Source organism: Pieris brassicae, chromosome 11 (assembly GCF_905147105.1).
Source record: "Pieris brassicae chromosome 11, ilPieBrab1.1, whole genome shotgun sequence".
Classification (NCBI taxonomy): domain Eukaryota; kingdom Metazoa; phylum Arthropoda; class Insecta; order Lepidoptera; family Pieridae; genus Pieris; species Pieris brassicae.
In genome coordinates, this window is record NC_059675.1 from 11,466,784 (window position 1) to 11,487,943 (window position 21,160).

A 21,160-nucleotide genomic window follows, 5' to 3' on the forward strand; every position below is an offset into this window, starting at 1 on the left:
GTCCAATCTACTTTTTCGAAGTCAGTTTAATTAATAACTGAGTCACTAGTTTTATATTAATGTTAATATCAGATGGGACTGGGTGACGGGTGGACGCGTGGGCGGTGGGTGCGCTGGAAATGGGTCGGGAGCCAGGTCCAGCACTCCGGTGCAGCGCTCGGGCGAATGCAAGCTGCATCGCCGTAAGCTGCACAAAAGGCTGCTGAATCAGATGCAAGAGATGGAGGCTGCCCGTCGCGGGATACAAGTCGCCATCGAGCAGCAGCAAGTACGTTTATTTTTTATATAATTAAAGGCAAGCAACGCATTTGCGCGCCTTCGTTCAATGTAAGTGTACATATGCGGCGGTATCACATAACATCAGGTGAGCCTCCTGCCCGTTAACCTCCTATTACATACACGAACAGTGTTAAAAAATTATAAAACACTAAGACTTAACGAAAATTATTTTAGTTTACGCTATTCACTAGTATTGTAGAAAATTAGGTCAACATAATATTACTTATTATTGTCAAGACTGGATTGTAAAACAAAGTTAGATATAGGGGTCGGTTCACATATAACGGATGATGCGTCGCGCATTGTCGATCTCTTAACGCCAGAACAGATAAATGTATAGAGAAACCCACGAACGTTCGCACTCACCGATGATACGTTAGTGTTTCGAGCGTATGGCGTCTATTACGTCTCCGTCAACGCATTGTCGGTCGCCACTTGATATTTTAGTATTTAAAGGATGCATCCAATATAGACGTTTCATTTTTCGGTCTTGCTCTAAAGCCGCCCGAATAGGAACTATTTCGATCGGCTTCATTTTAAAATTCATTTTTCATTATCACACAATACAAACACTCTGTAGGTGATAAACGCAGATACTGACTAGACGCGTAATATGGCGGGTCTATTTTGACGGAATAGACAAGGTGGTTGATACCCTCGAAGCATTTTCATTTAGATTCGAACTGATCCTAAGATAATTGGTTACTAGATCTTATGGAAACATTACAATGACAAAGAGAAAATAACTTGAACATTAAAAGCAATAGGCAAACCAGACCAAAAAATACATAAGAAAAAAAAATACAATTGTACAATTTGACATTATAATATATTTCTACTATGCAATGGTCACTATTGCACGTCATACGACATGAAAAATGACCTGTATAAACAATAAGACGAACTTGCAAGAAATCCAGAACAAATGTTTTTCATCCATCCTTTCTACGTAAATCTTGGTTATATTCATATATTATGTAAGTACATAATTCTTAAGGATAAACTAACGTTTTGTAGCGGGCACGTCTTACTCTGAAGGCACACATGGCGCTTATGGGTAAACGGTCGAACAGTGCTAATGGAGCCAGCACCAGCGCCCAAAGACCCTCCGAGGAGCCCAGGATCCTGAGCCCGACATTAGCTTCTGCGTTGGCGCAGGCATTGCTGACACACATACTCACTATAGACTCGATTCACGCATCAGATCACCTGCTTCTATGTGCTAAGGTATTTTACATTTATGTAATGGATAATTTTTACTTCAGAGATATAGTTTTTATTTAATTAAAAATTATATAGGTATTCGAGTAAAAGTGTTATACTCTTACGGAGCTAAAATGCAAATTGGTCTATCAGATAGTTTAACTAAACTCTATGCCTATACAACAATTCAAAACCTAACCTAACCAATAGTAAGATTATTAGTTCCGCGTCAAATCTAACGACTTTGTTTAATTGTTCTTAAATGTATTTTACAAAGGACTTAAGCTTAAAGTATATCCCTTGTCTCAATATATGTCAAACTATCTCTTGAAGTTTTACATAAGTGTTGAGATAGGTATACAAGTAACGGATACATGATGCTAGGTGGTCGGACGAGTGTGCGCTCTGTGCGGCGGATGCGGATGGTGCGGGTGGGGAGAAGCGGGGGGAGTGTTAGCTTTGGCTCGACGAGCTGTCACTTTGCCGCCCTGGCCCAGGCACGCGCTAACGGCCTTGTTACAGGTACGTGCTCGTAGAAATAACTGATTCACATTCCAAGTTCAATACCTCGATTGTTTAAAATCTTGTTAAGGACTTTAATTTTATACAGATATATCAATCATATTTTTTAAAGCCCATTCAAGGAAAATCAAAATATCTGTTCTTAAATTAGTGTGTCGAATGAAGTGGTCATAAATCAGATGGAACTTTTAAATTGCTGTTTTTTTTTTCGTTAAATATATAAATACACTTTTATAGAGACTTATTTAGTTACATAAAATAATACATAAACACTATTGTTTATCTTAAATGCAGTGTTAACAAGACAAATAAGTAAAATATACAACATGAAATATTAAGAGCAATGTATGCTATCTTCTAATATATATGATTTTATAGGATCTAGTGGAATTCGAATGTGGAGAACCACCGGTGACCACAACTTCATCTGAGGAATGGCATGGCCCCAGTTCATCGCGCATCAAAACAAAGCTTCCCGTGGATCCTAACTTCGGGAAAGCACCTAAGAAAGGTAGATATTCAGTAACAAAATTACAATGAGGTAGGCGAATACAATTATAGGACTATTATTACCAAATATATATATATATCTATCACATACAAACACTTACGGAAAACACACCTCATACATAAACACAATACATGCATGTGCATCAATGACGAGTGTGCAGAAAATTTAAAGGTAAACATTACAATGATAATAGAGATAATGCAATAGTCATATATATATGTATATATGACATCATTAGCTTTAAATTTAGCAAGGAAAATCGACAATAATTTTGTACTTCGTTTTATGGAGCTTTTCTATAAGTAACGTAAAATATTTTTCAGAACTGAATTATATCGACTATCAACTGACACAGCTCATTGAATCTGATGACTCCGAGTCTGAAGAGAAGTTAGAGCAGCACTTTATAGATGTTCTGAAAAAAGCGAAGAAGAATAAGGAGTCAACAGATCTTAATACGAGGTGAGACTTTTTAAAAAATATTATAGAAGATTAAGTAATAAAATATATTGTTATAGTTGATTGCTTCTACTAGTTATATTGTAATTAATCCGTTTTATTAAAAAATATCAACAGCACCCTATCGTCTTGCGTGGACGCGCGACTAGAAAATGGACCAGCAGCGGCAGCGGAAGTGACGGCACGGCGCGTGTTAGCGGCGACTGCGCTGTCACTTCCGGCGGCTTTACGCTCACCACCCCATCGGGCTTCACCTCTTTCCCCTGCGCCTGCTTCACCTCAATCACCGGCGTCACCGTCTTCGCCATCGTCGCCACCGGCTAGACACAATCCACCCCTCGCTCATACCCTTTACGACGTGTTCAGGCACCTCGCGTTGGAGTTTAAAAATCAGGTATGAAGGAATTGTATTGATATTTGGGTAAGATTCTAGTCGAGTCGTATTTCAAAATTGAATGTTTTTACACATCAGTGTCATTGCCAAGTCTTGTCTCTGTAATTATTTACATTGTATACGCCAGTATAGTAATATAAGTGTAGACTAGGCGTAACTCCGGATCGGAGGACCAAATGCCAGTCTTAAGCTATCGGATAATCATTAAAGTAGATTCACTATTAATCACTGACTACATTTAACCAAAATGTTTTTAGGTGGATTGCACATTTATGGAAAACGTGGTATCGCTGTGGTTAACTCTAAACGGGTCTTCGTGGGGCAATAACTGCAGTAGTGGGTGGAGTTTGGCCGCACTCACGGTTCCTGCCGACGCGCCACGTATTCGTTTCGCCTCTGACACCGTCGTTGCATTGCTCGAATCGCTTACAGAGTACGTATCCAAAATATGTTTATATGTTTTATAATTTTTTTTTAGATTTAATGATTTGTGTATTATATGCTAAAATTCATTATATTAAATGGATTTTTTTAGATTGAAAAATATATCCCTGCGCTGTTGGGTGCTGTCTATGCAGGCTTTGGCTTGGGTTGCAAGTTTCCCGATACAAGTGAGTTTTATTACTACATGTATGTTGCTGTCAACTAGGTTAATTAGTCGTTCAATTAACAGCCTAGCCTTTAAACTAAACAGTGCCGTTTAACTAGCGGCCTTAAAGATATTCAGACGTAGCGTTTGTTAGAAAATTTATTCAACTGGCTTGCTAATGCTTAGACCATTCGTACGATAGAGCGATGAAACATCTGACATAAAAAATATTTCTCTAAAAATTAATTTGCTTATGTCAGTCACAGCTAAATTCGCATTATAATTGTCTCGATACTATTCCAATGCACATGTTGTTTTTCATAAGTTTGGAAAACACTGTAAAAGTTGTGGTTTGCCGACGCCATATTGACAGATTTAAGAGGTTCGACCTAGCCTAGGTCAGTCAGAAAGTGGAACTAAATTTGAATTAAAAGTCAACAGGCTAGGCAAGTAAACGTCTTTGATCCAAGTCATTTGCCTAACTGTTTGATCAACTAGCTGAATATAATTCAGGCCGCTAGTTAAACGGTGGGTTTAGTTAAAAGGCTGGGCTGTTGATTGAACGGCTAATAAGCTAGTAGGCTGCGACATGTATATCAGAGATCAAATTTATAAATAGATATTAATTTATTATTTTATTTTATAGACGGAAGGTAATACGCAAACAATCGGCCGCGTCATCCTTGACTGCGAATACTTTGTTCCGGCGCTTGTTAAATTTGTCTCTATAGACATCGCAAGTGACGGAGCCGTCGTGTCTTCAGAACCATATTTGGTAAGTATTATTTCTTATATCCATTTATGTATATAGAAGTGTTTCCGAACCAATTCGGATTAGGGCCCTTCAAGAAAAGAGCGTACTGATTCTTAAAAGCCCGGTAACGCATTTGCGAGCCTTCTGTCAATGCAGAAGGCTGGATTATGATTTTGTAAAACCTGCCTAATTAATTAAATAAATATTATTAAACATTGTTTGTGCAATTATTTGTAGTTACACTAAATCTTCAATGAATCAAAGTCGTTGATCTACTTATAGCTAATTCTAAACTAAAAGCGTATGTGTACACTGTACAATATGTGTCCATGAGCGGCGGTATCACATAACATCAGGTGAGCCTCCTGCCCGTTTGCCTCCTATTACATAAAAAAAAAACAATTATCTATGCAGAAATGTGTCTGCCGTTAGTCCTATGCCTACATACTAAGTGCTCCAGCCACGCTAGACCACCTAAGTCTATGAATCGTTTTAGATTTTATTATTATATAATACAAATAATAAAATTATAATATTAATTTCATTTGCTCCTTTCTGTATGGATTGTGTATTCTTTTAGATAAATAGTATATGATTTATCGAAAAGGATTATTATATTATATAAAAATATTCGTACAGGGTGGCAGTACATCTTGCGCGGGAGCAGGTGCCGCGGGGGCGTTGCAAGCGGTGATTTCCCGCGTGGTGATGCCCCGAGGGGGCGAAGGGGCTTTATGTTCTTTACGGGCCTTGTGCGCCCTCAGTCAGACTCCGGGTGCACTGGCACATCACGCTTTAGATCTCCACGCTGCATTACTTCGCGCTGCTCATTCACTGCTGCCGTCACTTTCGGCTAAACACACGCAGCACGCCCTACCTCTCATTGAGGCTATTGGTAAGTTTATGTTGTCTTATTTATGCTTACGTTAAGTAGAGATTTTAAGGTTTGAGCTTTGATAATTACTTTCTTTTTTTTCGGCGAGTTGATTTTGTTTTGCAATATAATTTGTTGTAAAAATATTTCACGGTACTAATGGTCATCCACCATTGAAAACGCATATTTCTAAAAATATAATATAAATTGTCAATTTGTATTAGATGATGTCATAATCAACTTCCGCTACCATTATCAATGTGTGGGTGCAATGTCTAAAAATTCGAGTGTACTGTGGCCCTGGCCTGGCCCTCAAAGGCCGGCAACGCACGTCCTGAGACTGCCCATTTTGGGTTCCCCGCAAGCTCGTATTCCCCCCTATTATATATAAAAAAATAAAAAGATTTCTTGTAAGAAACGTCTGTCAATTCGTTATTCCTAATTATCGTTCTCTTATATTAATAATATATATCATAACACATAATATATTTTCAGCGGATCAATGCAGTGGCTGGGTTTGGTGGGGCGGTGGATGGCGTTCGGAGGGCTGGAACGAGGGCCGTAACTCGGGTTGTGGAGGGTTGTTGGCGGACGTGTTGGCCGGCGCAGGCGCAGCCCGCAAGCCGCCTCATCGGCGAGCAGTGCTCGCGTCACTACTGCTCTACTGCCGCAAGCTGCTGGCTCTCCCTCTACCGTCCACGAGAACTGACAGGCAAGATCAGGTTAGTGTTAAAATAACTCTTAATTATTACATATTGACATTTCGTATTTTTAAAACTAGATTTGGGCTGTAAAATTTTACAAATATGTAAGTGATAGTGTACTATCTGTAGCTAGAGCTACAGTTCAATTTTAGTCTCTAAATTGTTAGTGAGGAGTATGGTAGAAATATATTAAAAGTAAAAATATATCTGTTGAGCTTTTTATCTTAACGTTTCGTATTTTAGTTGTTTCGTAAACTTTTTACTATATTTTAAATATATCATAGCCCGCAAGTCCCGAAAGCACAACTAGTGGCGGTAGCGTGTCTGGAAGTGAAGAGTGTCAAACAGATGAGAGTAAGCAACAACAACAACAGCAACAGAGCAGCCAAGAAGGCACCAACGTTGAGGACGAGAGGAAACAAGTACCGAAATCACCTTGTCTCGCCGATACAGGTAGAATGGTTCCTCCAGTTCCTCCTGACACATCAAACTTTTCAGCTTCAATATTGGAAGAAAATAATCTCCCAGAGTTTTTTACGTAACGCCAATCCTCCTTTGGTTACTAGTTCAACCCATTTTAATCACATTTTAAAAACCAATTAATCATGAGTTTAGACAATGGTTCTTTCGAATCATCATTAAGGCAATATGCATTATTGGATTGCAAAAAAAAATCCTTTTCAAAAAAAATTAAAACAGATTTCATTTGGATTTCGGAATAATCTTAGATAATACTAATATTCAATACAGCAGAAGTACAGTAGTACTTAACTATGCTAGAAGCTTATTATAACCCACTTGAGGGAATCTCTAAGTCGGGTCCAATATATTAATAAACTGATTTTTATAACAGAACAAAATGTTAGTATATTCTTTAATTATATATTGTGTCTGTAGTTTTACAACATCCCGAAATCATGGAGAAGTTCTACAGGACTCTGTCAATGTGTGATGGCATGACAACAATGGTGTTGAATTCTAGTAAGTTGGATTTCAATGTTTTATATATAACATAGAGAAATTATTTGATACATTCAAGCTAAGTTTGAATTTTATGAATGATTTAAAAAATACAAAAGAATTACGAGATTCAATGATACAAAAATAAATTTAAAGGTGGAAACGTGGAAACCTCTTCAGATCAATGTTCGCTGAAGGAAGAGATATTTTGGCTTGTGGCGCACATTCCTACCGTCGCCGCCAACCCAGCACTTATGCTGCCATCTCTTATCGAATACTTAAGTAAGTTCTTCATTATAATATAACAAATAGCATAATATTATGAAAATCTCATTCTAGATTTCCATGTTCCATGTTCCATCAACATTTTCTGGCAAAAAAATTATAAAAAAAATTTTTTTTGCCAGAAAATGTTCTGGTTAACTCTCGAATCTGAATACATAATAATCAATCTATATAATTTATTTAAATTGAATGAGAAGTAATATTTCCTTTCTATACACAGGTAAAGATGAAGTTGTACACTTGTCGCAAGCAATGCAACAATTACTCCAGCGACTACTCGACAAGCCAGAGTTGTTAGCAGCATTCATAGATGCGGGAGGCATGGAACTTGCTGTCAGGAAACTTAATATTTGCCATCAGGTATGGTGACCCTCTAATCTTAATTTAGATAAAATAGTTAAAATTAAAATCCCGACTGGATTTTTTTAGGACATTAGTTTTAATGTTCTTCAAAAGGAGAGCGCCTTTTCATTACCCGAAATTGGTTACCACGAAATCAAAATCGAAAAATTGATATCAATATTAAACCACGTCATCTTCGACAGGCCGGACCGAGCAGCAGTCAGGGTCTGGTGTCATCTCTGATGAACCATCTGAAGCTTCCGCCACAGCTGATGAACCTCTCGACGCCTGTTTCCAGCAGCAAGAAGATTCAACCACCAGCGGTGGAGGCGACCGACGGTCTCATCAATATTGCGCCATTCTGTAAGTTTAGAAGGTGTACTATATATTTTGCTTTTGATATTCGTATATTATGCGTGTCTCATTCTTCTTGTGTAATGTCGTATGTCAGGTACAGTCACATGCGGCAATCCAACCGCCCAAGCGGCAGACGTGTTATTGGGCACGACTGGCGAGAGCACGCGCGGTGGTGGTGGCGCTTGTGCGGCGAGACGCGTTCGCGCCGCAACTTGGTCCTACCACTTCTTCAGTGCTGATGATGCTTCCATCGCCCTGTCTCTGCACCTGCCTTATGCTGTGCGACTCCACGAAGTGCAACTCCAACCTCACCTCACCAGTCTGGCCAGTAAGTATTGTCATATGTTAAACTTTAGAATTCTTTGAATAGATTTATTCAGTCTGGCAAGAAAAGTCAAAATAACTTAAGATACTATTTGATTAACTTACTGCCTAGTCAATGTATAACTTGCGTAGTAGATTTACCGGCCTTAGAAGTTTAGTGCTTCTGTTCTCTCTTGATCTGATAGGTATTTGGGATTCGGGAGTCATACTTGTAAAAAAGTCGCGATTTTATATCCTACCATAAATTTTTGACAATACACTGATTGTGGAGTATAATGTATTTATAATAATAATACATTTGCCACGTACTGATACATCAAGAAATTAAATAAAAATCTTTTATTTGAAGGAAGATAATAAGCTGTAAATTTCTTCTGTAGCGTGTCCCGGCGCCGTGGGAGTTGAGGCCGGCTGTGGTGGGACGTTAGCGCCACTTGGGCCACCGCAAAGTACGGCTGGCATGACATTTATCCGGCTGGCGATAGCTCGACCAGTAGTCTGTACGACCGTACTGTTACGTCTCTATCGCCCTCGGGACTGTTCCAACATGGGCTTGCTGCAGTTGCGTCTTCTCGCTGCCCCAGCGTTCGCCCCACAACCGCCAATACCCACCCTTCCACCTTCGTCCGACTTGAACAATACCACCTATACAAGTGATACTTCTGGGTAAGTTACTGCTTCTATAACATTACCACTATTGTTGAGCTAATAATTTTGTGCTTAATATGGTAATCTTTATTGAATTTGTAACAACACTGTGTATATCTAGATTTTCATATTTTTAAACAGAAATAACTGGGCGAGTGTGATATGTACTTGTGTCCGTGGACGCGCGTCGGCTAGTATTGATATTGCTAACGCAGTACGAGCGTTGTGCGGTGCTCTGTTAGCGGGTGGGCCTCAAGCTAACCACGCCCATCAAGCGTTGTTGGCCGCTGCCCGCGCACAACCAGAGCTAAGAGAGCCGCTTATGGAACACCTGCTCGATTTGGATGCGCATGCGCACGCATATGGTACGTACTTTTTAAGTGGGATCAAAAAAGGGATTGATCTGTTTCCGTGTAATATAGTTTGAATTTGATGATTTTATATGATATACTAAAACTTTAAAACCTCAAACAGCATTCCAACCAACACGTGCCAGCACCAGCAGAACGAGCAACTCGGGCAGCATGAGTAGCGTGTGTGGCGTAGTTCAGGCGTTGTGTAGGACTTGTGCGCCGGGTACACTCCATGCCTTCCTACGCTGGTTACCGCGAGTCGCTGAGAGGGCCCTACGTACGCGGGCTGCTCCATCTGCTGCAATATTACATACCCTTGCTGCGGTTAGTTTCTATGCAACAAACCTGCTAAGATTATATTTAAGAGGTGTTTTAATTCCTATTATATTTGGCGAAATAAAAAAAACAACAATGCTGACGTCATGAATTATGTTGTCTTTTTATTTCGCCTTGGAAACTGTTCAAGTCAAGTGATTGCTTTTTATATGACCTTACTTAAAACCGGGGTTGCCATCGTGATATTTTTTTATGCCAAGCATTTTAAGTTTGTATTGCATTTGTAACAGGTTCTATGGAGCACGAAAGAAGAAAACTTGCTGGATGACATTGAAGAACTGATTACGGACGACGTGTTCGAGCTGATCTGTACTTGGGTAAAGGAAGTGAGCGAAGCAAGTCTACTGAAGAAGTCGTTGGACGCGGTGATGTGTTCCATGTGCTTTATTCGACCGGACCTTTTCAAGATGCTTCTCGAACGAATGGAAATACCGATGGATACAGATGAGAGGTTTCTAATTAAATCATTACTATACACGATATTTTATCAGTGATGCCTTCAAAGGCTCCTCCAAAAAAATTTGAGAATGCTTTGAATATCTTGAAAGCAAATCAAATTGTTGCTGCAATTCCATTGTATTAAAAGTAAAGGCGATATGTATACTGCTCTCACAAGCCTGGCAAGGTTTATGACTCAGACCGACGGCTGATAAGCTGATAAAAAAGTATATAATGATCTAAATCCACGACTCGGTGGTTAACGCACAATTATAGCTACTGTAATGTTTCAGCATGGAAGCACAAACAGACGACACAAAAGTCCGTCGTCCGATGCAAGCGTCAGTGTCGGGCGAGAGTGGAATATGGGTGGGAGGCAGCTGGCCTGCCGCTGCTGCTGCTCGGCGCCTTCGAAGGCGTCAGCTCACGAGCATCGCCGCCGCTGCTATGTCCCCAGCTTGTACGCTCACTTTGCTGCACTCACCGCTGCCAAACACGCTCATGCACGCTGTTGCCGGTGAGTTGGTTTAATTCAAACTTCTTTTTTAGCTAACATAAAATACGTATGTGTTTATCTTAAGGTCTCTAGTGAGTGGACGTACGTACGTAACACACCGGTGTGTACGTAAAATATTGTCTATTAAACCCGACACATATATAATAATATGTAAAATATTGCATATAAGCTAGCAGATAGCTATACAATCAAAATCGTTTACGACAACATCGCTTAGAACAACATACCGGTTATATTGACCAAAATCAAAGGTAGCCTGAATTCTATCTATTAGGTACTTAATAACAACGTCATTAGCTGTTACGACTATCGCTTTTTACGACCAAATCAGTAGTCCCTTGAGTACAACCTCCATGTATATCTCCTTCAGCCAACGATGAGAATCTATCTCCGTCATCTTTTAGTCGATATCAACTTCGGAGTAATAAATACAGATAACACAACTTTGTCTACAGCTGTGATACTTTTGACTTTCAACACCTTTTGTCTTCAGTCACCGTGACCACGCACGCTGTAAAGCACGCGAAACGTCGAAAAACAAATTAAACTTTATGTAAATAATTATAAGTTTATAATAATAATACATAGCTTTAATCCGTTTAAAAAGTGTTTTCTTAATCTAATTATTTGTTTTGTTTATAGATTTTTGTGAAGCAAAATTGGATCAAATTATCTCACAGAGTAATCTATCGGGCGACATTGACATGATTGATATCAGCGCTCGAGAATTGAAAGGCGGTAAGATGAATAATATTCTCTAGAATATCATAAATAATAATTATTTATTGCGTTATTTAGGACATGGCTTGGAGTTTTTTTTTAATTTATGGCCGGGCAACGAGGCCTTTAAGCTAGATGAGTTCGTGTATGTGAATTAAATAGAGTATAAATTACAGATATGGCGTCTATGGACACCGTGTGCGACATAGTCGAATGGGCACGGCTGATGTGCGCCGAGCGAAGGTTTAAAGACTGGCTAGGTGCCGCCGGTTCAGGCTTCTGGAAGCCGTTGCTGAAACTATTATGCCATCCTAGACAAACTGAAAGGTATAATTTTTTTCTGTAAATAATTAAAGTATTATCATTTGCGAAAGTTAATCTGGGGTTTTAATATATAAATATTGTTAAATCATTTATGAATCAAATTCTCATGTGACCAGTTCCTGGCGTGAGATGAGCCAATACGCAAAGTTGGAGGAGCATACGATCCGTCTGTTCTCCGAGTTAACCGTCTGCCATTCGCACAATCAGAAGCTCTTCGCTTCAACACTACACAACATTCTGGACTCTATGCATTGTACCGGTGAGTGTCAGCCACTTATGCCAATATAATTTTTAATCTATGGTACAAAGTTTGCAGACTACAACAATTTGTACAAATAATCAATACAATGAAGTAGACAATACAGTACCTATTTTTTTTAAAGTAGTCTTTCAGAAATGACAAAAAGAAACATTATTCACATAATTTTGCAGAATAAAAACAACTTCTAAATTTGTGGTAGGTCCAGAAGGCATATCCGGCTTCACTCGGTCGCTGATCCTGAGGCTGGTACTTTCGGGTGAGCGTGCGACGGTAGCGCTCCGGTGGGCGGGAGGCTCCGCCCCGCCCTCTACTCCTTCAGCAGTGCCGTCGCCGCCCGCCCCTTGCCATCCGGCTGCGCGAGCGCATGCTATACTCACGCTGCCTCTACACACTACTGTGAGGACGCTGCTAGCCGAACATCGACCACCCAGTTAGTATACAGTTTTTCAGCTTTTTTCTAGTGTTTTCATTTGTCATATTATAAATAAAATAACTTTGATACCATATCAAAAAATTGTTGACAAGATTTTTATAATATAACTAGCTGCCCCCGCAAACTTCCTTTCTCCTTAATGTGGTTAGTTAGCTCTAATACCGTGCCACGAAAGAATAATTTCACTGTATTATCGTCACTATAATTTGAATTTGATTTACACTTCGGTCTAAGCAACACGTGGTTGCCTATGCTAACACCAAAAATTAGAAAAGTAGAAATAATTGAATTTCACGGTATTTCGTTTACTACAAAATAAGTTTAATTTATACTTAGCCTCAATAACACGTGGTAATCATGATATTGAATTGTAGTTTATATGACACGTTTGTCGGTTTACCATAGCAGTGCCATCTATTGATTACTTACTCAATCCAGTCGAAAAGTATCGACGTCTGTTAGAATCTTTTGGAGTTAACAGATAATTGTGACTGTCAATTTGCAATAAAATAAAATTACGACTATAATTAAAGATCTAAGCTATCCTATCTCTTAAGTTGGACCAGACTGCTCACGGTGTGCCAATTTAATTTAAAATCGGTTAAGTAGTTTAGGAGTCCATAGCGGACAAACATCGTGACAGGAGATTTATATATATTAAGATATTATTATGTATTTACATTATAGTCAAACTTCAATGATTTTATTTTTATTTGCGAGTTTTTATCGTCATAAATGTTAAATTGATTTATTTCCTCCGTTCAGTGCCGGTAATGGAAGAAGGCAACAAGCTAAGTTCCCACAGCGCGCCTAGCTCTTCAAACGCGTCAGTACTGCGAAGTGCATCGGACCCTGCGATCATGACCGTGGCTGAGGCATGGGAACTGTCCCTCGCTGCCGCCAGCGCGTCTAAGGACAAACGGGTCAAAGACGTAAAGAACACCACCCTCAAGCAGCAGAGCAGCAAAAAGCGCCAAAGCAAACCCAATGCTGACAGTAATAACCCACTCGCCGTTATGGATGGTAAGATTAATATTGTACTTCTATGTGACCACACAAAAAGCTGTTTACTATGTACCTTATTGTAATTTAATTTCAGATTTGTTGGAGTCGTCGATCCGCGTACAAGCAAACGGAATAGAAGGATTTATCCCAGGAAACACCACTCTAGCGCAGCTTTGTACAGCAGTGCCGCATGAGTTTGGACCACATCTGACCCTCACTCTTCATCTTAACACCACTGGTGGTTAGTTACACTTTATAATCTTCTTCCAAGTAATACGAACTTATTTAGTATGAAAACACAAAAAGTTTCAGTTAAAGTCTTGATATTAGAGATATGTTTGATAAATTTAACGACGATATTTAAATTTATTTCAATGATCAGTAGATTTCGTATGAAAACTATTTATTTACCGTGATTGAAAAAATATGGAAGTGTTATTTGTTTGAAGTGTGTACATATCTATCTAAATTTATGTTTCCATCTGTCTTTGTAACGGGTAATACTATTATGATAATATAATTTGCTAGGTGCAAATCTCTACTTTGTAACTGGATTTATAAGTTTATTTATTTTAGACCTCCCGTATTAATAGTTCGTACTATTACAGAGGCATCATCAGGCCCAATGTGGGAAGGAGGAGGCGCAAGCAGTTCGGATTGTGGCAGCTCTCGCCTTAGTGGTGGTGCTGTCCTGCGTGAGTTTGGCGCCTGCGGTGGTCTGGCGTTGGTGGCCGCCCGCCTGCCGAGGCCTCATGCCGCGCCTTTGCCGGCTCCGGCCCGACAACATCACTCGCTCGACCTAGACTGGGTCAAGCTTGACGATGCCTATGAGGTGATACACTCTTGTGTATAAATTCAATTGTGAACTAATCACCGGGTCGATTGTTTCATAGTTGCCCCTAAAAACAATAAATTCGAAGAATTATACTTTTTATATTCAACACATCCACTACTCAAAGATAATCCTTTAATAGTATTATGTAATGTGATGCAAAGACATATCAGTGGAAGGAAAATGTTGATCTGCTCCAGATTTGATATGCAAGTAAACCAAAGCAGTTTAACGTAATAAAAAGGAATGTTATATTTGTATCGCCAGGACATACGACGACTAATATTTAAGCGTTTACTTGTTTAAGCTATTGCGGAATTTGGTTAAGAATATCCATAGCGCCCTCATACACCATCACACAACACAACAAAATTATGTTTTACTTAGTACAATTTTGTGGGTAAATATTATGTATTCCATCTCTGGCTATGTTCTAAGTGTAATTGTTTGTTATTATATATAATATATGTTAGCTGTAGGATTACGAAATAAATAAATAAAAATATTTCGCGTACACGGTGGTCGTAAACGTAACCAATGGAATCCGCACACGCACACGATATTTAGTTTGGTCCTTCGATCCGAATTATTGAAACAACCTACCCATTGTGGTACAAAGAGTTTTGGCCGACATAATCGAAAGATCACGAAGTTGAAAATTAGCTCTCGTTCCAGGAGGTGATGGAAATAGGTGTGACATCGGCGGGCAACGTGGCGGTAAGCGCTAATACCAGTTCGTCGGAAGAAAGCAGCGCATGTGCCGGTGTCCCCTCGCATGCATTAGTGGCACTCGCTTTGCTCCTCAAGCTCAGAGGATATGCGCATGCATTGCTTGAAGAGGGGTCTAAAGCCGTGCATTTATTGCGGCTGTTGTTGGGTGTTGCGCACGATGAGGACGGACGTAAGTTCTAATTTCTTTGACGTTGCGGAAAAGATCTTTTGTATAATTAAATTTATTGTATGTTTACAAGTACCGACATTATCTATTATAAAATATTTTTATTTATCTCTGGACACAAAAGTGATATAGTTACTAAAAATTATGCTTTGTTTGCGCTAAATCGGTGTTAGTCGACGAAGGACGACAGTTGTCGATTTTGACTTTGACACACGAACCGGTAATGGTAGGTAGTTCCGGCGTAATGGTAGCAAGCATAGAGAGGAAGTGACCGCTGTCGCGTGCGCACTGACATTAAACTGTAAAAAATCGTCGAATTATCGATCGAATCGAATCGGAATTAAACCGTATTTTCTTATTACTGAGGATCCAGTGCTTGAAGAACACCCACACACAAACACACCACCATATGTGGTAAATCCTAGTCTGATCGATTTATGGATTCCTTCTACTACACTATACTGATACGCCATAGCCGAACCAGCGTATTTTCTGCATCCTGGATACAGGTTGCAGGCCCTCACACGTTATTTTATCATTTTGTCCTAATAACTAACACCTAGTGACATGTTTCAGGGAGCATTGTAGTGAGCGGCAGTAACAGTAGCGGTGTCACCTGGTCCCTTGGCACGCTGCCCTTCCGCGTAGTGGCTCGCCTGCTGGAAAGCGGCGGCCGAGGGACGGATGGCCGCGTGCTCCGGGACTCTCTATTGCGCCTGGGCGCAGTTCGACTTGTCCTTGCCTGTCTGGCTGTCTTCACACACCATAAACCAGCCTCAACTATGGTGAGTGAATTATAGCGGGTTTCGGCCACTTTTTCTATGTATCTTTAAAAATACTTAGAGTAGCCTTGGTGTCCTAAAAGTCGGGCCCAAATGTCTCATTGACTCCTGTTTGGTCTATTTCATGTTCCGACTGTACTGCTTAGGTTACAGTACTGGTTTAAGATTAACTTCTAAGACATTTTATTGAAGAAAAATCTAAATGAGAACATTGTCGTAGAACGCATCGTCAAACGGCACGGGCAAAGAAGACAAATCACAATTGTACTGGGCCAAAGGAACCGGTTTCGGGACGGGCTCTACGCAGCAGACGTGGGACGTGGAGCAGGCTCTTGTCAGACAACGAATTGAAGAGGAACACGTTACTGTACTTCTCCAGGTAATTTAGTATGGAATATATATATTGATGTCTAACCATCATACTCATCTGTCTCATTTCATCACATCCTAAACAAAATTTGATAGAAAGAGACGAAAGATTACTTTAGTCAAAAGAGCAATTATATTAATATGTATAGTGTTTATAAATAAGGGGTAATAAATTAATATTTTGGTCATACATTTATTTATTAAAATTTGACGAGATGATTTTTTAAACATATTTTTTGAAGGTGTTATCATCGTACATGAACCCTGGCGAGAAATGGCCGCCGGAAGAAGGCTCGCAAGAGGCTCAAGATATAGAGGAGACAGAAGAAGGCGACACACATCACCTTCCTGCAGAGTTCATTGACCTCGTCGCCAATAGCTCTCTTTTACCAGCCATTTGCTCTTACCTTAGGAATGACTCGGGTTAGTTCTACTTTTATTTTCTTTGAGACTTGCGAAATAGGGTTAGATGTTTATTAAAATTGTATTTTAATGTCTTTGATAAAAATATATATTTTTCTCATTCATACTTTTCGGTATCGGCGATAGCATCAAGTTTTAAAATAATTGAGCATAGACAAGATCATGGAGAAATAAGTGACAATTTTTCATGCCAAATGTTGATCTTTAAAATCCTTTATAAAAAATGTTTGTCATTTTTACAGTACTGGATATGTCTCGACACATCCCGTTGTACGTGTGCGTGCTCCGAGTTGCGCGTGCGCTCGCGTCGCTGCGATGTCGGCGGTTAGCGCGTGCGCTGCGCCCACTGCCTGCGTTGCTGCATAGCATGAGTCGCACCACCAATTCGTACGCAACTAAACTTAGGTAACTTTTAACAAGTTAAATACATAAACATTTAACTGATAAATGTATCCTTTAGACTATAGCCAGCTTTGATTCCTTTGTTTGTTTACTTACTTTACTTTAAGTGAATCCACAGTCTCCAGCTCTTCCATATTTATATTTAATTTTACAGAATGAGTAAGAAGAATATATTTGGGAAAATGACGTATAGCCAAAGATTTAGTACTTCGAGTAATTCTGAACTATCGGAGGAAGATGAAGGTCTCGCATCGCTTATAGCGGATATACAGGTGAGAATACTTAACTCATTTAACTATGTACGCTCGATGTTTCAACGACACAAAGAAAACGTCTCTGGACGCCACACAGAAGTGATAACTTAAACTAAGTTGAACTATTTAATATTGAAATTGTTTTACTTGAGACAAGCATACTCTTATTACCTACATTTTATGTATAATATGATAATATCAGGAAAGGTTATTTATTAATAAAACCACCAAAATTTGTTTGAAAGTTTCCAGTGATTTGTTTTGATCAATTCGTGATAAGAGTTCCGCACCAATTATGCTTATTTCATAAATTATTATAGCTTCTATATATTTAAACAAGGTTCTGTATTTTTGTGCTATTTCAATCGACGTCTAACGCACACTACGTGCTGAATGGAGGGAGGGGAAAAGTCCAAAAAGGCTAGCGCTGCCGGTTAGATGAGAGCAAGGGAAGCTTGAGAGACTGGCGCGGGCGCCATAACGCGTTACGTAACGAAGAGGCTTACCCTCCTCCATAAGTTATCACTTCAAAAAACTTCTGGAATTTTTATCTTTAATATATGACAAATACCTGACATTAAGCAACCATAATACTCCTACGCCGACCGTATGACAATATACGATTGTTACAGACTGAAACATTTTCTAATAATTTCGAGAAAAATCGAACTGCGAACTTTATTTTTCATGCAGGTTTCTTATGTTTTTTTTTCATAGGATAAAAATTTCCTATTCAAGAGATTATACCAGAGCTGTACTTTTGTTTTTAGGCAACATCGGCCCTAATGTGCCGTTCGGAGAGTGAGACAGAAAATGTAGGCGTGGCCCGATCTGTGCGAGGTGCCAGTCGAGAGGCCAGATACATAGAGCTTATGCGCACAATGCAGTTTGGTTCGTAATTATATTGAATTGTAAAATACCTTTTTTCCACAGACTAACATAACACAAAATCCTTTTTACAATCAAATATTTAGAATGTTTTTAGAACTATTTTTGTTTCTCAAAAGAGTTATTTCAGCAGGTCAAATAATAAAGATTAGTTAAAATATAAATTAATGTCGCAGAAACATTTGAAATGATAGCTGAGGAAGCGGAGGGCGGATTCCGCTTCACGGTGCCGTATCACTTCGAAGGCACAGTGCGTGCGGCAGGAGAACGCACTCACCCCGCGAGGATGAAGCGCCTGGCGCAGGAGGCCGCCACTCTTGCTACCAGTCTGCCGCTCTCTTACTCTTCCTCTGTCTTCGTACGCACCGACACTGACCGTCTAGACGTTATGAAGGCGAGTTGATGACTTTTCCAGAATTAGTTTTTTTTAAAATGTCTTTATGGTTCTTAAATTACATTCACCATTGTTTTAAAATAGCTAAGTAGGTGATTATGCAAGCCAGTTTCCTCACGATGTAATAATGAATAACGTGAAAGAAAATGAACGTCAAAACTACCTTCCTTTTTTGAAATCGAGTAACTCCAGCATTTTAAATCAAAAAAGAATGTCATACTTAGTGGGAAAAAAATGTATACTTAGCTGGTTTCAAGTTCGTTGTGATTTTGAACGGTTAATAAGTCTTCTATATTTATGGGACCTTTACACGGATGGCAAACTAATTTGAATATTTTTTAAACTAGTTTACTTTTAATAATCCTATAGTTGAAAGAAAACAATTTTTTAACCGGATTAAACCTATTTGTATTATTATAAACTTATTTTTTTCTTTCAATGTGTAAAAGCTATGTCAACCCAAGACAATCCTATAGTTGTATATTATATTTTTAAGTATAATATGATATAGTATACCAGACCTACAATTGTAATGTGAACAATATTATTAACACAGGTTTTAATAACGGGTCCATCCGACACGCCGTACGCCAATGGGTGCTTCGTACTGGACGTATATTTCCCGGCCGAGTACCCCGCGGTGCCGATGCTCATCAACCTGGAGACGACTGGTCGTCACTCAGTGCGTTTCAACCCTAACCTTTATAACGACGGAAAGGTGTGTCTCTCCGTTCTCAACACCTGGCACGGTCGCCCCGAGGAGAAGTGGAACTCCCATACGTCTAGCTTCCTACAGGTTCTATTTTTAATACTCTTTTATTAATATTTACACGTTTAAAGAAAACACTTTTTTACCGGATTGAAGCTATGTATTATTATAAACTTATAATTATTTTACATAATTTTAAATTGCTTCCGACGTTTCGCGTGCTTTACAGCGTGCGTGGTCACGGTGACTGAAGACAAAAGGTGTTGAATGTCAAAAAGTATCACAGCTGTAGAGAAAGTTGTATTATCTGTATTTATTCCCCGGAGTTGATATCGACTAATAGACAATACAATATTTACACGGTCAAGGGGTTTCAATGGGTGAAATAGCTGCGCTTTCATGTCTATGAACTATTTATTTATGGCGCCTTATCTTTAACGAGAGATTTCTTTTGAAATTCCTGGTAAATTATATTATGTATAAGAAATGCGAAACTAAGTTTAGACAAGAACAGTTACTCCTATACGATGCCCTAACGAAACCACGACGTATGCGCAGGTCCTAGTGTCGATCCAGTCGTTGATCCTGGTACCGGAGCCGTACTTCAACGAGCCGGGTTACGAGCGCAGTCGAGGGACACGGGTCGGTAACAGCGCTTCCTTAGAGTACAACTCGAACATCTATCAGGCCTGTGTGCGCTGGGCCATGTTGGACCATCTAAGGTCGCCGGAACCCTGCTTCAAGGAGGTACGTAACGACCACGAGTACTATCCATTGCTGGTACTCTGAGCTTTACTTTAAAAATTGCTATGCTTGGGTCTAAACAATAGAAAACAACGAATAAGCTAAAAGCGTCTATACACGGCCCTAAAATCAGAGACAATACCAGGGAAGTGGTGGGGAGCACCCTAGATTGCAAATCGTACCCTTCCTTATATCACGGTTTTCTCGGCATTTCATCCCCACCACCATTGTCCAGATATCGCTACTGATTTAAGGATCGTGCGTAGATTTGCTGTAAATTAACAATTTTATCATAAAATTTTAAACTTTTTCTTTCATTAGATTTTTAATCTGTAGAAATTGTTATTGAATGTGTTTCTTGTATATCAGGCTTCTCAATATATATTCATGGGACTTGCAGGTGATACAGACGCACTTCTGGATAAAGAGAAACGAGATAATGCAGACAGTAGCGAACTGGATCACAGAACTGGAGGGACAGACGGGTGATGAACGGACCCAGCGGACCATACACCTCAACCTCATGGCCCTCAAGGTACACTGTTTAGGCATCGATCACTGGCACTTTGTAATAGGCAATATTATAAGTACATGTATATAGTATAAAAAGGGACTATCATTCAACTAGGACCGGTTTTAACTTAATCCTGATTTCTTCAGAAAAAAGTAGCCGCTTTTAGGTACACCAATTAGTAGATGGCATTTTATTTATAATATACCTTGAGCTTTACCTTGACCTTGACCTTAACCTTTTTCTTTGATTCAAAGTGGAGTTGTGGTTTGGATGGGCTTATAAGCTAGACAATAATGTCACACAGAAGGATACGGATGTAGGGAAGTAGTGGCTATTTGATAGTCTTCGTTCTTTGCTT

General features: G+C 39.4%; 1 protein-coding gene across 5 annotated transcripts in view; it reads left to right on the forward strand.

Moving 5' to 3' along the window:
* Positions 1–21,160, forward strand: part of LOC123716727 (baculoviral IAP repeat-containing protein 6) — a 36,400-nt gene that overhangs the window by 12,569 nt on the left and 2,671 nt on the right. For 2 of the 5 annotated variants that reach the window (XM_045672597.1, XM_045672596.1), the window contains exons 18-57: positions 73–268; positions 1,297–1,506; positions 1,867–2,004; positions 2,383–2,515; positions 2,839–2,977; positions 3,092–3,368; positions 3,626–3,801; positions 3,904–3,979; positions 4,604–4,732; positions 5,351–5,606; positions 6,081–6,307; positions 6,574–6,742; positions 7,187–7,270; positions 7,406–7,531; positions 7,755–7,894; positions 8,080–8,239; positions 8,328–8,561; positions 8,938–9,223; positions 9,347–9,570; positions 9,680–9,882; positions 10,125–10,345; positions 10,626–10,849; positions 11,492–11,587; positions 11,746–11,896; positions 12,010–12,152; positions 12,355–12,585; positions 13,354–13,611; positions 13,688–13,834; positions 14,202–14,425; positions 15,089–15,326; positions 15,900–16,108; positions 16,326–16,484; positions 16,717–16,897; positions 17,140–17,302; positions 17,454–17,571; positions 18,324–18,444; positions 18,618–18,835; positions 19,392–19,631; positions 20,103–20,291; positions 20,689–20,823. In XM_045672597.1, the coding sequence (XP_045528553.1) occupies positions 73–268; positions 1,297–1,506; positions 1,867–2,004; positions 2,383–2,515; positions 2,839–2,977; positions 3,092–3,368; positions 3,626–3,801; positions 3,904–3,979; positions 4,604–4,732; positions 5,351–5,606; positions 6,081–6,307; positions 6,574–6,742; positions 7,187–7,270; positions 7,406–7,531; positions 7,755–7,894; positions 8,080–8,239; positions 8,328–8,561; positions 8,938–9,223; positions 9,347–9,570; positions 9,680–9,882; positions 10,125–10,345; positions 10,626–10,849; positions 11,492–11,587; positions 11,746–11,896; positions 12,010–12,152; positions 12,355–12,585; positions 13,354–13,611; positions 13,688–13,834; positions 14,202–14,425; positions 15,089–15,326; positions 15,900–16,108; positions 16,326–16,484; positions 16,717–16,897; positions 17,140–17,302; positions 17,454–17,571; positions 18,324–18,444; positions 18,618–18,835; positions 19,392–19,631; positions 20,103–20,291; positions 20,689–20,823 (7,249 nt within the window). The remainder of the gene's footprint in view (positions 1–72; positions 269–1,296; positions 1,507–1,866; positions 2,005–2,382; positions 2,516–2,838; positions 2,978–3,091; positions 3,369–3,625; positions 3,802–3,903; positions 3,980–4,603; positions 4,733–5,350; positions 5,607–6,080; positions 6,308–6,573; positions 6,743–7,186; positions 7,271–7,405; positions 7,532–7,754; positions 7,895–8,079; positions 8,240–8,327; positions 8,562–8,937; positions 9,224–9,346; positions 9,571–9,679; positions 9,883–10,124; positions 10,346–10,625; positions 10,850–11,491; positions 11,588–11,745; positions 11,897–12,009; positions 12,153–12,354; positions 12,586–13,353; positions 13,612–13,687; positions 13,835–14,201; positions 14,426–15,088; positions 15,327–15,899; positions 16,109–16,325; positions 16,485–16,716; positions 16,898–17,139; positions 17,303–17,453; positions 17,572–18,323; positions 18,445–18,617; positions 18,836–19,391; positions 19,632–20,102; positions 20,292–20,688; positions 20,824–21,160) is intronic. The other 3 variants (XM_045672598.1, XM_045672600.1, XM_045672599.1) reach the window with 3 other exon arrangements.